The sequence below is a fragment of the Orbicella faveolata genome, unplaced genomic scaffold (assembly GCF_042242905.1).
Source record: "Orbicella faveolata isolate gen_17 unplaced genomic scaffold, um_ofav_v1 contig_36, whole genome shotgun sequence".
Lineage (NCBI taxonomy): Eukaryota > Metazoa > Cnidaria > Anthozoa > Scleractinia > Merulinidae > Orbicella > Orbicella faveolata.
In genome coordinates, this window is record NW_028301565.1 from 10,126,202 (window position 1) to 10,139,717 (window position 13,516).

The window sequence follows — 13,516 nt, forward strand, 5'->3', positions numbered from 1 at the left end:
AACCGGGATAAGCTCCGGTCTGATGGGCCACTTGACTCGTGCGCAGACTTAACCTTGCCTTGCATTTGGCATGACGTGCAGTGTGTCAAAGAAATTGATGTTCTCATGTCGACCGTATTTCGACAATGCATTAGATTCATAGCTTACAGTGCTAATTCCAGACTCCATGCCTTTTGATCCCTGATACATCTATACCTCATCACTGCTCTATTGTTATATTTTATTTATAAACATGCCGCGACATCTTTGTTCAATGCAACACCAAATCATCTTTCTAAGGCTCGCGATGTAACAACTTGAATTACATTCATAATCAGCATAACTTAACTTTTTAACAATTCAATCTTGGTGTTCGTGAACAAAATTAAAAAAAAATACTTAAGTCTTAGCTTGTGTAGTGGAGTTTACATATTCGATCTATCACTGTAAAAAAACACAGCAGAGTCCGGCATTTGTAACTAGCAGTTGCATTTCACCTTACTGCTATAAAGCACATTAGAATCTACCATTTGTAACTTGCAGCATACTTGCAGCAGCATCTAAGTGCTGCAAAGCACATCAGAGCCGGTCTAGCGTTCGAATCTTACAGAGCTGCATTTTATGAAAGCGCTATAAAGCAGATCAGAGTCTAGCATTTGTTACTAGCAGTCGCATTTCATCCAAGCTTCTTTGTAGATAAGCAGCAAAGTGGCCTGGATTTGTCTCAGGGTTGCTGTTCACGCTGCTCACGCCAAATATGATCTTGTTCTTCTGAGGATTGTAACAGACTCCATAACCATCAGGTACTGCTGGGCCGAACGATAAAAACAGCTCGTAATTTGAAGGAACCTTTATAGCCAAAAAAGACAGAGTGAAACGAAAACACAATCAACAACAACAACAACATCCTTTATTTTACCCTACTTACAAATTGATTCAAATTAATTAAGAGTTACAATTAAATAAGGGTACTGGCAACCTGAAATAACCAGTGGGTTACAAATTCCAGATTGCTAAGTTTAAAAGCTGATTATGCATAATGTGGTGGGACACACATCACACAACACACACAGACACACACAGACCTATACAGTATGATATATACCAGAAGAACAAAGTAATGAGAAGCCAAGATCACACCTATTAATTACATGTATATTCTAAAGTAAATACTTAATAGATATGTTATATCTTAGGCTAAAGTGAGGAGCAAGATACATATTGTTAAGGCACGGCAAACACAGTGACAATATCTCAGAGTGTAATATAAAGAACGACAAAATGTGCATTGTAGTACTGCATTAATGCTGGGTGTCCTTCAGGACACATTCAAGAGGAAAAACAGCAAAACAAAAAAAACAACAAAAGAAGGATGCTTACGACTTGCAGAAGAACACTAACACGGACTACAAAGATCACTCCCAAAAAACTGACCAAAGTTTTCAATTCTTTTTTCAATTTTTTCCATCCGTGGCGTAGTTCCTTTTAAGTTTTGAATAATCTATGGTTCAGCCTGTTGAAGGTGGAGGCATACAGGCTGCACGTACCTGGCTTGTTGAGAGTTTGTAATGCAAGGCGTACTGGTACGAGCTATCCATAAAAAGTTCGGGGAGGTTCATTCGTGATTCTATGGCCGCTAACTTCATTCCTAACAAGTGTCTGTCGATAGCTTGACCATTGACCGCCTGAGAGCAACACGAGACACAAATGTACATGGATTACACAATTTAACACAACAGAATACTTTCATTAAGGAGGCCTGGACTTAGTGAACTAATTCTTTCTACTTTTTTCAGCACATGAAAAAAAATAAATAATAAAATAAATGCTTTCCTGGATTCACTGTAGACAGAAGCATAGCAGCTCTCGTAAGCTTGTAGCCGCTGTTATTGGTTTAAGGCGAGGGACATTGTTTCTGCTGTTTGTTCTATTGTTTCCATAAAGGGTATTGAGCCATTCATGTGACACCTTACGAGAGTTGCTACATCACCCATTGCAGGAACACTCAATGACATGGAAAACCTATTCAAAGCTGCAGTTCATTTTGTTTCCAGTTTGGCCTTTATGGCTAGTGGATAACAAAACCCTGGAAGTTCACTTTAGCCGACACTGTCTTCAGTTTGTCAAATGCAATGAGAACACAGCAAAGAACATCCGAGACACTGACGAGCGTCGATCCCAGGACCTCCCGCTTGAGGTCTGTCGGTTGCTGGTTCAACAGAACCACAGAATACTCACAGTGAGCTAATGATCACGTGTCTCCTATTCAGCTGTGTTGTTATAAGAGGTTGCAGTCGAGCAGTTGGACATTGTATGACATTGGTTTGACCCCGTCTGGGAAGCAGATATTTCTTTTTCTGTTTTCCAGCACTGCTTGTGCAAACCTAATGCAGTTTAACTACACATCACCGAAGTTAACCGTCAACATCGCCGGTTGCTTCTATTGTGATCAGTTACCTCTTTAGTGTATGTTGTATGTGCTGATATCGCCTTCTGCATCAAGTCCAGTTTTTCAGCATTCTGCAGAGTAGAAAAAGGGACAAATATTCAATCATACATGTATTGTTTCTTGCCAATATAAAGAAACAGATTATGTATACAAACAGTTAGAAGAGATAAAGAGGAGCGCAACTGACCTTTTTGACTAAAAATAAAACCCTTTGGTAATAGTAAAGAACTCGAAGATCAAGTAGACTACGAGTAGTCCCTCTCTCGCTTAGTCCGTCGTGCGTTCGTGTCACGCACGACGGACTAAGCGAAAGAGGGACTACTCGTAGTCTAAAGATCAAGCGATCCAGGTTGCCCCCTACTCTTCACCCAAGTTCATAAATGGGTTCCAGCAAGTTTGGTGCTGGGGGTACATGTAGTCAAAAACTGCCCTGTTATGGCCTAGCATCCTGGCCAAGGAAAGTTCAGGGAAATACAACTAACTGCTTCATCTTACAGAAACTGGGATATGCTCTGGCACCTATGACTTTGATCCAATGCAGACTTTTAATACTCACAGTTTTATTTGGTGAGACCATGGCCTTGACAAACTCAGAGGAGGCAATGGACGCCGAGCGAATGGTATCCGTTCTTCCAAGGAGGAACTTTCGAGTAGAACCAGTTTCATATGTTGGAGGATTGTGATTGTGAAGTCTGAAAAGAGATATGAGAAAATGAATTATGCCAAAATACAACTTACCACAACAGTTCAAAATAATGAATGTGTTGATTAATGCACTCAGTTGGTGTTCATGACGTCTGTTAGAAAACCGTAATTTAGTAATGTTCAGTACTTTCATAATACCTGTAAAATGTCAACTGGTATGCCATTTGTATCCAAGCATCTGGACTCATCTTTTGCTTTTTGACAAAATCTTTACCATACCCAGTATAAACAAAACACCTCAGGTCAATGTCACTGACCATGCTAAGAAAAGAAACAAAATTACAAAAAGAGATTAGTTTATAGGCACAATTCTGGCACAAAGTTTTCATGAACTTTTAGCATATGAACTACCCTCCAGAGCTGCATAGAGGACACCATCAAATGGAGGAAGTGCAAGTGGATTGGACTCACTCTCCTAAAACCTAGGAAAATGGAACTATAGAGTTCCAGGAAGAAGGGTCAGCCCAGTGTACATTTCATGGAGGCACAGCACACTAGAAAAACTGGAAACATGTCTTGACTTAAAAGACCAAGAACATGTGCCAAATGGAGTTCAGTGAAGAGCCTGGATAAATGACTTAACAATTTTGTTCTCCTACGAAGTGAAAAAAGCAAAGAGAGCGATACATGTCTGACAGCTCACCTGTCCAGGTCAGCAGCTGACTGCTGGATGACTTCCTTTACTTTATTGGTCAAGTTCCATGTCAACTTGGATGGAGTTTCTAAATGGTTTCCTTCTGATGGTTTTATTTCGTAGTGACCATCCCTAGTAAAATATAGCATCAATACTTAATCTTGTGATAGATCCTTACTTTTAACATTCCAGTGTGACAGAAAACAACAACAAAAGATATATTCTTGATTGTACTTGTTCTTTACTTTGTAGCTTGTGCATGGACAGTACAGGGTGACATTAATTGGCCACATGTACCCAAGAACCTAAATGTAGTCACCCTCCAAATCAAGCCATGCAAAAAGGCTGTTAAATACAAACAAGGGTTAGGTGAAAGTTCATTTTCAAGTGTGAGTTTCACTTACAGGTTTTCAAGTATATAATTACAAAGAGAAGCCACAGGAGGACCTTCTGCCGCAGAGTGTTCATAACACATTCCAGCATGTCCATCCTCACTCACACAGATCTATAACACAATCATAAACATTTCTCTGCAATCTATTTGATTCAACAGGTGCTCTTAATTGGGTTCATGAGTACTGTCCACAGGAGAGGAAATGTTGCTTGATGAGTCCAAAAATCTGAGTAGGAGGCTATGCGCTATAAAATCTATGTACAGTACATTATACAGCTGAGACAGAGTTAAAATTATGAACACTAATGGGACCTTTATTAGGAATTAAAGAAGTGGTAGCTTACATTTGTCGAGCAATTAAGTTTTTATTTTTGTACTTAGCTTTCCTTCGGAACTTGAGAATGAATTTTTTTTCCCACTTGACGAACAACCATAATAATCAATGCCTGGCTGCCAGGCTAGAGTACACATCCTAGTTACAGGAAAAATGATTTTCTTTGCACCCTGAATATTTTCTTTATAATTATAAACTGTGTACAAAGTACCTGAATGATTTTATCAAACCATCTGTTGCAGCTGTTGTATTCTGTACCATCTCCATGCATGCACTGTCTGGCTGTAACAGACGAGGTTGGCATCTCCATGATACTAGGAGATTGGGTGGAGTGTGGGGGAGGCTGGTCTAAACAAAGAAGGAAGATTGCCTTCTCTACAGCTTCCAGGTTGGCCTTGTTGTGACGATCTATGAATTTAAGACAACGGAAGTGCTGTCATATGAGATAACATTAAATCATAATTTTTATAATCAGCTTTAATAAATTTTGTATGACATCCTTTTCCTGTTAAATATATTTAGCTTCATTCCCACGCTTTAGAGACTGTAATAGAGTCTTGCTATATTTTATTATTAATATTATTATTTTATTATTATTAATTTTTTTTTTTTTTTTTTTTTTTTTTTTTTTTTTGCTATATACACAAATCGGAAGAGTCAATATTATACACACTTGACATGTACAATGTATACACATATATATACATAAATATGGTCCACAATTAATGCAGGTTAACTGACAAATGACCAATACTCACTCCACACAGTGTAATTTAAGTGCATGTACAATCATCATACATAAAAATGCAGACAGGTATCACAATCCAGCCAGCATTTTGCTCTCCTGAAATCAACTCCTAGGTACGTGTATGTTTTAAACGTTTGATAGTCACATGGAGGAGAAGTGAGGGGAACCAAATTCAAGAGAACCTGTTTAATCAGTGTTGTATACATTAGCTAGATTTTAAAATTTGATAAATTTTTGGCATACTTTTTTTTTGCTACAGGTATTTGTATATTATAAATAGTTTTAGGATTAATGTAGATGTATTTTTGTGAGGAGGGGCACAAGGTAATCAGTGTCATCCAGTTGGTTATCCATTGTTTCATGTTTGTATCTTCTCTAAATAAAGTCTGTATTGTATTTTATTGCACATAACATAATTATGTGCATACATGTAGAGTAGCTTACAGCAGATGTATTAAAAGCATCCCACACTAGTCATAATGTATATCAATTTGGAACCCTGTCCTATGCTATATATAATTATTGTGTACAGATTAAAATATGTACCTTTCAACAGTCTCTTTCGCTGTTTTGCCCAAACTGTTCGGTCAGCAGTGGTTAGGATTCCAACAGGTTCTTCCTGAGGTTCACTGTTGTTTAATATCTTCTCCAACTGAGTAACCAACTCTCCTTCACTGAGAAGCCGGCTTCCATCAAACACATTCAAGACGTAAAACTGTGCAAAAAGGATGTTGATGCAACGATTCATTTCTTTTTTTTAGTTACATGTCATTAATCAGTAGGGAGTAAGGAATAAGGACACTGTTTTCCTCTATTAGTTTTTCACTATATGGCTCTAGCATTCCCTGTTAAGTTTCCATTTTGATTCAACAAGGCAAACGTTACATAATTTTCAGAATTTTGGGCACCCAAAAACCATGAGATCGGGAGTCTTGTTACGAGGCCGTAACAAAAGATAAAAAATTTTGACACCCGCAGCAGAATCATGAGAGTTGGCAAGTCTGTTTGTTCCTTTAAAATATGATTTTTGCTTCATTTTCAAACACTACAGTCAAGGTTGCAATTATTTTTGCCCACCTCCCCTTAAGTTCCTGCAAGGCCCCTATTTATCATGCAAGAGAGCCCCGAGACCCCCTTAGGAAATCTCTTGGTAAGAACACTGCAATTTCTCACAGTTTTCTTTCACGTCATGCACAACAGTCTAAGCGAAAGAGGGACTACTCATACAGCAGTCTACATTTTACCTTACTCATTCGGAAAGTGCAAAATAATACCAATAAGAATAATAACCTGGTTTTTGTGAGCAACTAATACATGCTTCGCTGTTCCTTTGGGAGCCACAAACACTTCATCTCTGGTTGGCTGAGGAATTCGACAGGAACAAAGTAACTTCAAGTACTGAGCCATGCACAATGGACTTTTCCCCATTGTATCTACAGGAAAAGCCTCCCTGAAATTTTTAGCAATGAAGTTACATTGTAGTTACAAACACATTTAATTAACTTTGTCTAGTTTAAATAATAGTAACAAGTCTCTACTTACATATCTAGAAGGTCCTTGAACTTTAGCACACTTGAAATTACTCTTGCAGCATACCTATAAATAAGTCAAAAGTTGCAAATTAAAGTCTCACTTAGACAGTGGTGCCGTAGGTATCTGCAAGACAGACATCAATCATCAGATATTGCTTTAAAAACTCATCCTGTTTTACCAAAATTAGTATTTTAAAACTGAAAAATGCATATTAATTACGCTTACTTTAAGTGCCCAGTCTTGTCAGTAAATGGAACCTTAGGAAAGGCAAGGCCTGGACTTGTTGTTATCACTACAGGTGATCTGCAATCAAAATAAGCAGCATTGTCCCACCATGTGGCCAGCTATAAAAGGAAAAGAACATCATACACAGGTACATTATTATTGTACCTTTTCTCGTTAGTGGCCAACGTACAACAAAGAAGTTCAATTGGTGTTTCCTAATGTACATGTACAGGGATACTGGGCCAAGTGTGTTCTGTAGTGCCTAATTCCTTCCCCTCCTGATTATAGAACATTTAAGCAAGAGAGTGTTGATTAACATCTTTCCTCCGACTATGACTGACTGATTAATTTTGCAAACAGTGAAAATCCTGATTGGTAGACTGAAAGACTGCAAGTGTTAATTATATTTATACAAGCTGGGCCTTACCCAGTTCTTTTCAGTTTTTGCCCTTTGCAGCAATTTGTTGTGCAGCACTTCACCATCTCCTCCTGGCTTTAGGAAATCTTCTACTAGATCCTTAGTATAGTCAAAGTCCTCTTCATCTACAAGTGGTTTTATTGCTGACAGGTATTTGTCCATTGTCTGTTGTAAAGGAGGGACAGGCAATCCAGGGAGAGAGTCTTGCTTGGCCAACATGCTGAAAGGCTGGCTGTGAACTGCCGATGTCTTAACCATGTTTGGTCTGGCAAATTTCACAACAATCTAAAAATGATGCAAAATAATAGAAACAACATGATTGGTGAACATGACAAGAGCAAAAACACAGCTACATGTATATTGTATTCAGTTCTATTTTACAATTACATTATTCACTCTCGATTTCTAACAACTATCATGCATAGAGATCAAGAGAAATATAACATAATCTAATTGCTTTAGTATAAATCTACTAGTCATTCAAAATGCTATTTAAATCCTCTTTAGACACTTTGAAAATGAGAAGCAGCAGCCACGAGTTTGTTTACAAGTGCACACTGCTGGGCTTTAACTAAACTCACTATCTAAAACAGAAATGATAATGAGTAGCGTAGCCAATCAGAGAACAGCATTTGTGATAGAATGCTAGTAGATTTATTTTTTGAACTAAATCGACAAAAGCAATTTTCTACAATGGGCAGGCCTCCGTCATTCTATACCTTCACATTTAAAAGAAATCAGCCTAGATACACCAATCATATCTCCATCACTTATAATTGAAAATAAAATATTCGATATTAAAGACAAAAAATCAAAAGATTATTTCTCGCTGCTGGTTTCAAAAAAAGCTCAACCTCCCAATATTATCCACAAATTGAAGAGTGATTTTAATTTCACAACCCAACAATTTAGAGAAATCTTCTTGTTACCACATTTAGTTGCATTGGAGTCATATGTCAAGGCCTTCCAATACAAAGTTATTAATTCTATTCTCTACACTAACAGCAAACTATGCAAAATTGGATTTAGAATTAATGATGCATGTACTTTTTGTAATGATGAACCTGAGAATTTATATCGCCATTTCCATGAATGCCCTCACTCCAAAACGTTCTGGACTGATTTCGAATCGTACTGGTACATCTATCGGATCAGCCAATCCATCTTTCTGCACAAAACGTTTCACTTGGAGTTTTATCCCAGCAATGCCCTTTATCAAATTTATTAAACTATTTCATAATAATTGGAAAATTATTTTTGTGGGACTGCGGAAGAAGCCAAACACTTCCTAAAATTCAAGGACTGCAATCAAACCTTAAGATTAAATATGAAACTGAAAAAAATATCAACAAGAAAAACTTCTTTTTAAAAGAAATGGGTGCTCACTCCAATATAATTAATTATGTCCATCTTATTTTATCACCTTTTTACTTTAATAAGTAGCATCAGTTAATCATATTATTTTGTAAGCAGTATAAGAAGTGGTATCGTAAGTTAAATAAGTAATCATATTGTTTTGTTGAGTAAGTTATGCAAATTGTATTATTGTAAGTAGCACTTGTAATTGCATTGAATTGTAACTAGTGTAAGTAGTGCGTAAGTAACTGAATTGTATAGAAAATGTTTTGTCCATAATGTAATGGACTTAAGTAGTTGTATTACTTTTGTAAATAGTGTAAGTAGACGTACCATTGTTTGTAAGTAGTGTGAATCACAATTAAAGAGTCAAAAAACAAATGGTAGACTTATACTAATTATTAATTACACTCATACAAATCAACAGTAAAATTTTTACTCACATTTTCTTCAACTAACCATTTGCAATTGTTTTTGTACATCATATTTAACTTTACACTTTAGAAAAATCTTGTGGACTGAATTGTCGTTTGAAATTTCCTATTGTGTACATGCTCATCAGTTTCTTCAACTTTTTCTAGTTTTCTTAAAGTCACAAAACTGTGAATGCCCTACAGTTTAGTCTCCTCGGGAATTTAATGATCCATTTGTATTTGACTGTACTTCCCTAACTTTGCAAAAACAAGAAAACGTCACTATTTTACAGAAGACCTCCAGCCACTGCATTCCAATGGCTGATAGTATACAAGTAGCTCAGCCAATCAGATTGCAGCATTTGCACTAGTATACAGTTGACTCCTGATAACTTGAACCCTCGCTAACTCGAACCCCCGCTACTTCAAAGTAATTTTCATTTCCCTTCAGGCCATTTTCTATATAATTTTACCCTCAATAACTCAAACTCCCAATAACTCAAACCTTTTACTATTTCCCCTGAAGGTTCGAGTTATCAGGAGTCGACCTGTGCTAGTAGAATTCTACTAATTAGATCTAGACCAATCAATTTTTTTTTTCTTTTTTGCGTGTGTGTGTGTGTGTTTGAGCACTGTGTTTTGATAAGTAATGCCATGAAAGGCATTAAGTCCTTATGGAAGTGTCTTGGAAGTCATTACTATGGAAGTGTCTTGGAAGTCATTACTATGGAATTGTCTTGTGTTTCTGAGCTTCTGTTCCATGTTAATATCAATCTGCAACCTGCAAAAATGCCAGGTGCATTTTGGAAGTGTTTGTGGCTCATAATGACAGATTTTACATTTCTCTGATTAAAGGGGGCGCTGCCACCCTTCACCCCTACCCAGACTTGTTCCCTGGGAATGAATTTTACCAGCTAGCCGCCAATCTAAATCCATAATCAGACCATCTGTACCATGACAGACGTAGAGGATATTACATGCCCACGCGTGGATACAAATTTTATCTTTGAGTGTTCAACTCGATATCTCACGAGTGAGCGCAACAAACAAGTGAGATATTGAGTTGAACACGAGAAGATAAAATTCGTATCCACAAGTGGGCATGTAATATTCTGTTTATTATATAAACATACTAATGACAAAATTTTTGATGATTTTCCGAAGATTTCCAACCACTTTCCGAAGATTTCCGAAGATTTTCCAAAATTGTTCCGAAGGCCAGACGAACGCTTCCGAACATTTCCGAACATTTTCCGCAGATTGCCGAAGACGACTGAAGAGGAGCCGAAGAAGAGCCGAAGGTGTTTCGATCATACATCACCAAATTTAAGTGTAGTTAAAGGGACAAAAGAAAAATGTTATCAAAAAGGAATGATATCTTCACAGTGTGAAAGATAAAAATAGTATCTTCACTGTGCACGATGAAGATATGATTTTTTAGTAACAGGGAAAATCCTGGTGTTTCACTGGTGTTTATACAATAAATCTACTTTAATTTTCAATCCATCGTTGCATGTAGCTGGAAATTAAATCTTGGTATTTCTGTCGGAGATCTGTGACGCACACTGTGTTGCAGACGTCAGTGCTCAGTAAAATAATAAACTTAATTCTACGACTGCTTGGTATTCGAAAATTATTTCATTAAAACGTTATTTAAAGGACTCTCTAAGCTATATGTACTGTGAGCTACTTCACAGAGTCACACCCCCGGCCACACCGTATGACGTGGAAAAAATAACAATGCGAGAAAGACATTTATATTGTGAAGAACAACTTCCTTGCTCACCTTTGCTTTCAATAGCTGCCTTGTAGCTAAACCCAACATACGAACTCCCTCAGTCAACTGCAATGGAAAGAACTCACGCGTTATCGAGGTTATCGCGACGTAAATAAAGCGAGTTTTGAATTAAATCTTGGCACTTGTCTAAGTACGTTTTGCTTCTAATGCGACGGGCGCCATTTTTGCTTACATCAGTTTGTTTCCAGTCTCCACTCTCGATGTTATCTTGCCAATCCAAAACTTGTGGCTTCGAAATTGCTGCAAAAAAGCAAAGTTATCAAGGAAATTATAAACTGTAGCGAACAAGAACACGTCTGGTACCACGAGTTCTCTACGAGAGATTTACGAAAATCAATACAATTTGAATACTTTATGTGCTCATTCGTTGGGTGAACTTTGGACTTTGATCTCGGAATCCACCAATAATCAGCCAATCGCTAGCGCAGAAACTTGTTAGTTGTTTTAACACATACAATTAAAACTTGACGAGTCATGCAATTTGCCGCAGCAACAGAGAATATATTGGTGATATCTTTTATCTGCGATACAGGCAGATCCTATCTGGTTGATATCCAAAAGCTATTTTTAAAAAGCTAACTGAATAGGACGTAGCCTGGAGCACCGAGCGGCAGAACGAACGAGCCAACGAACGAACGAGCGAGCGAATGAACGAACAACGATTCGTTCGTCGGAACGAACGAATAAGGCCTTAATTCATTGATTCACTCCGACTTATCTATTTTTTTATTTGTTTATTTATTTATTTATTTATTTATTTATTTATTTATTTCCTCATTTATTTTATTTATTTATTTATTTATTTATTTATACCTCCGCTTCACTGTTTATTTGTTTATCTTTACAAATCATGTTGAAGCTTGTTGTCTGAACAGTTTGTAACAATATCGAGGGTCCACAATACGGTTCTCAGATCCCGCTTTCCCGCCCATTTTTTCCTGTTAATCCCACCATCCCGCCCTTTTTAGCCTGGAAATCCCGATCCCGCCTACTTTTCAAGGACGTTTCTGCGTTAATTATTAATTTTTTAAAATTAATTATTAATTTAATTACTGACACCAAAAAAAAAGATCACAAAAGAATTCTATGGGTAGCAGATAAGTAAGCACAAATGATTATAACGTTTCTTTCTGTAAACGGTTTACTCTTTTGTTTCCTTTTGTCCACGTATCAGTGAAAGAAAAAGATTGTTCATTCTCATATTCAAGAAATGGCCCGTAAACACACTTGACAGTTTCTTTCAAAGCTTTCAGCGTCTTCACTTCACCTGAAATCTGGGCTCAGAACTTTTCTTTCCGAATGAAGGCATTCCTGCTCGCACATCCTTTTCGTAATATGATCTAATATATGGTGACGCAATTCGTAATGTCACATACTTCGTTCGGTAAATCACTATCACCGCCATCCGGTGTGGCCATCCTGGCCAAAACAAGCCAAGCGCTTTTGAAAAGGTCGAAAGACTAGAAACACTAGAAAGGATCGGGAGGTCAAGGTTACAGAAGCAAGCATCGAAAATGTCGGAAATGGACGATACGTTTGACAGAACCTGTCAGGGTACAGAGCGGTTGCTATTCATTACTCAAAACCTGACACAGCTATACGGTTCGTTTCTGCCAGCTTGTGGGTTTTGCGCTGGTCAATAACAATTTATGAAGTCACGTAAGAATTGAAATCCCGTATCCCGCTCTGTTCCCCCTGCAAATCCAGCATCCCAACCCCATAAAAACACGAAATCCCGTTCCCGCTCGTAATTGTAATTCCCGCTTCCTGCCCCTGTTTTCAGCTCAAATCCCAAATGTCACGGCGAAAAAAACCCAAATCCCGCATCCCGCCAAACCTATTGGGAACCCTCAATATCAGTCCTGGTTTGATCCTAGTTACATACGGAAGAAATATAGAAGAACAAGATATATTTACAAAGTTTTATTAATTACTATGAACCCATTCCAGGACGGCAAAGGTGTTACTGACGCGTCTGCGCGTTAATTTTTTTGTCTTGACTGAAAACCAAGTATTTTGTCCTGCTTAATCAATTCAGAGTTTTTTCTCTGAGGTAATACACTCTTTTTTTGATATAAAAATATTGTTTTTCCGTCCGAGGCTGGATATTCTTATTTTTCTGTCGTTTTTAGGCTGCCGAATATTCTTGTGAATATTCTTAGATTATAGCGTCGAACATATACGGTTAGTCAGCTGTTTTGTTGCTTTTTGGCTAGTTTTGCCGTGAGAAAAGGAACAATTTTATACGGTTTAATTAACAACGTATAAGTGTATTGTATTTACAAATTTTCTAGACAAAAAATCTATTCTTTGCAAAATCTCAGCCTCGGGTTTATTCTTAAAATATGAAAAAAAAAAATTGCAAAGTAAAGAGTCAGCCTCGATATTCTTATAAAACATATTCTTATAAAAAATAAAGTCTACATCTAGATCTCTGCCAGCCATGGTTAAAAGAAGTGTCCTCTCCTGGTCATCAGCAAATAGTCTCACACAAAAGAAATAAGTTGCTTTGACAATACTCATTTATACA

General features: G+C 37.3%; 1 protein-coding gene across 1 annotated transcript; it reads right to left on the reverse strand.

Moving 5' to 3' along the window:
* Positions 1–203: 203 nt before the first annotated feature.
* LOC110051610 (carnitine O-acetyltransferase-like) lies at positions 204–11,348 on the reverse strand. The gene is made up of 15 exons (XM_089274654.1): positions 11,159–11,348; positions 10,975–11,031; positions 7,429–7,704; positions 7,002–7,120; positions 6,786–6,839; positions 6,534–6,693; positions 5,790–5,958; positions 4,707–4,903; positions 4,172–4,272; positions 3,777–3,899; positions 3,272–3,394; positions 2,985–3,120; positions 2,437–2,499; positions 1,527–1,664; positions 204–828 (listed from the first exon to the last, which is right to left on the reverse strand). Exons 2-15 carry the CDS (start codon positions 11,011–11,013, stop codon positions 622–624), a joined length of 1,905 nt encoding a protein of 634 aa, XP_089130780.1. The 5' UTR covers positions 11,014–11,031; positions 11,159–11,348; the 3' UTR covers positions 204–621.
* Between the last annotated feature and the right edge of the window lie 2,168 nt (positions 11,349–13,516).

Excerpts from the sequence above, each read along its gene's own strand:
- LOC110051610 (XM_089274654.1), bottom strand. The coding sequence starts at position 11,013 with ATGTTGGGTTTAGCTACAAGGCAGCTATTGAAAGCAAAG. Across the intron at positions 2,500-2,984 it reads TGGTCTCACCAAATAAAACT|AATGCTGAAAAACTGGACTT; the intron begins GTGAGTATTAAA and ends TCTACTCTGCAG. Across the intron at positions 1,665-2,436 it reads ATACAACATACACTAAAGAG|GCGGTCAATGGTCAAGCTAT; the intron begins GTAACTGATCAC and ends TGTTGCTCTCAG.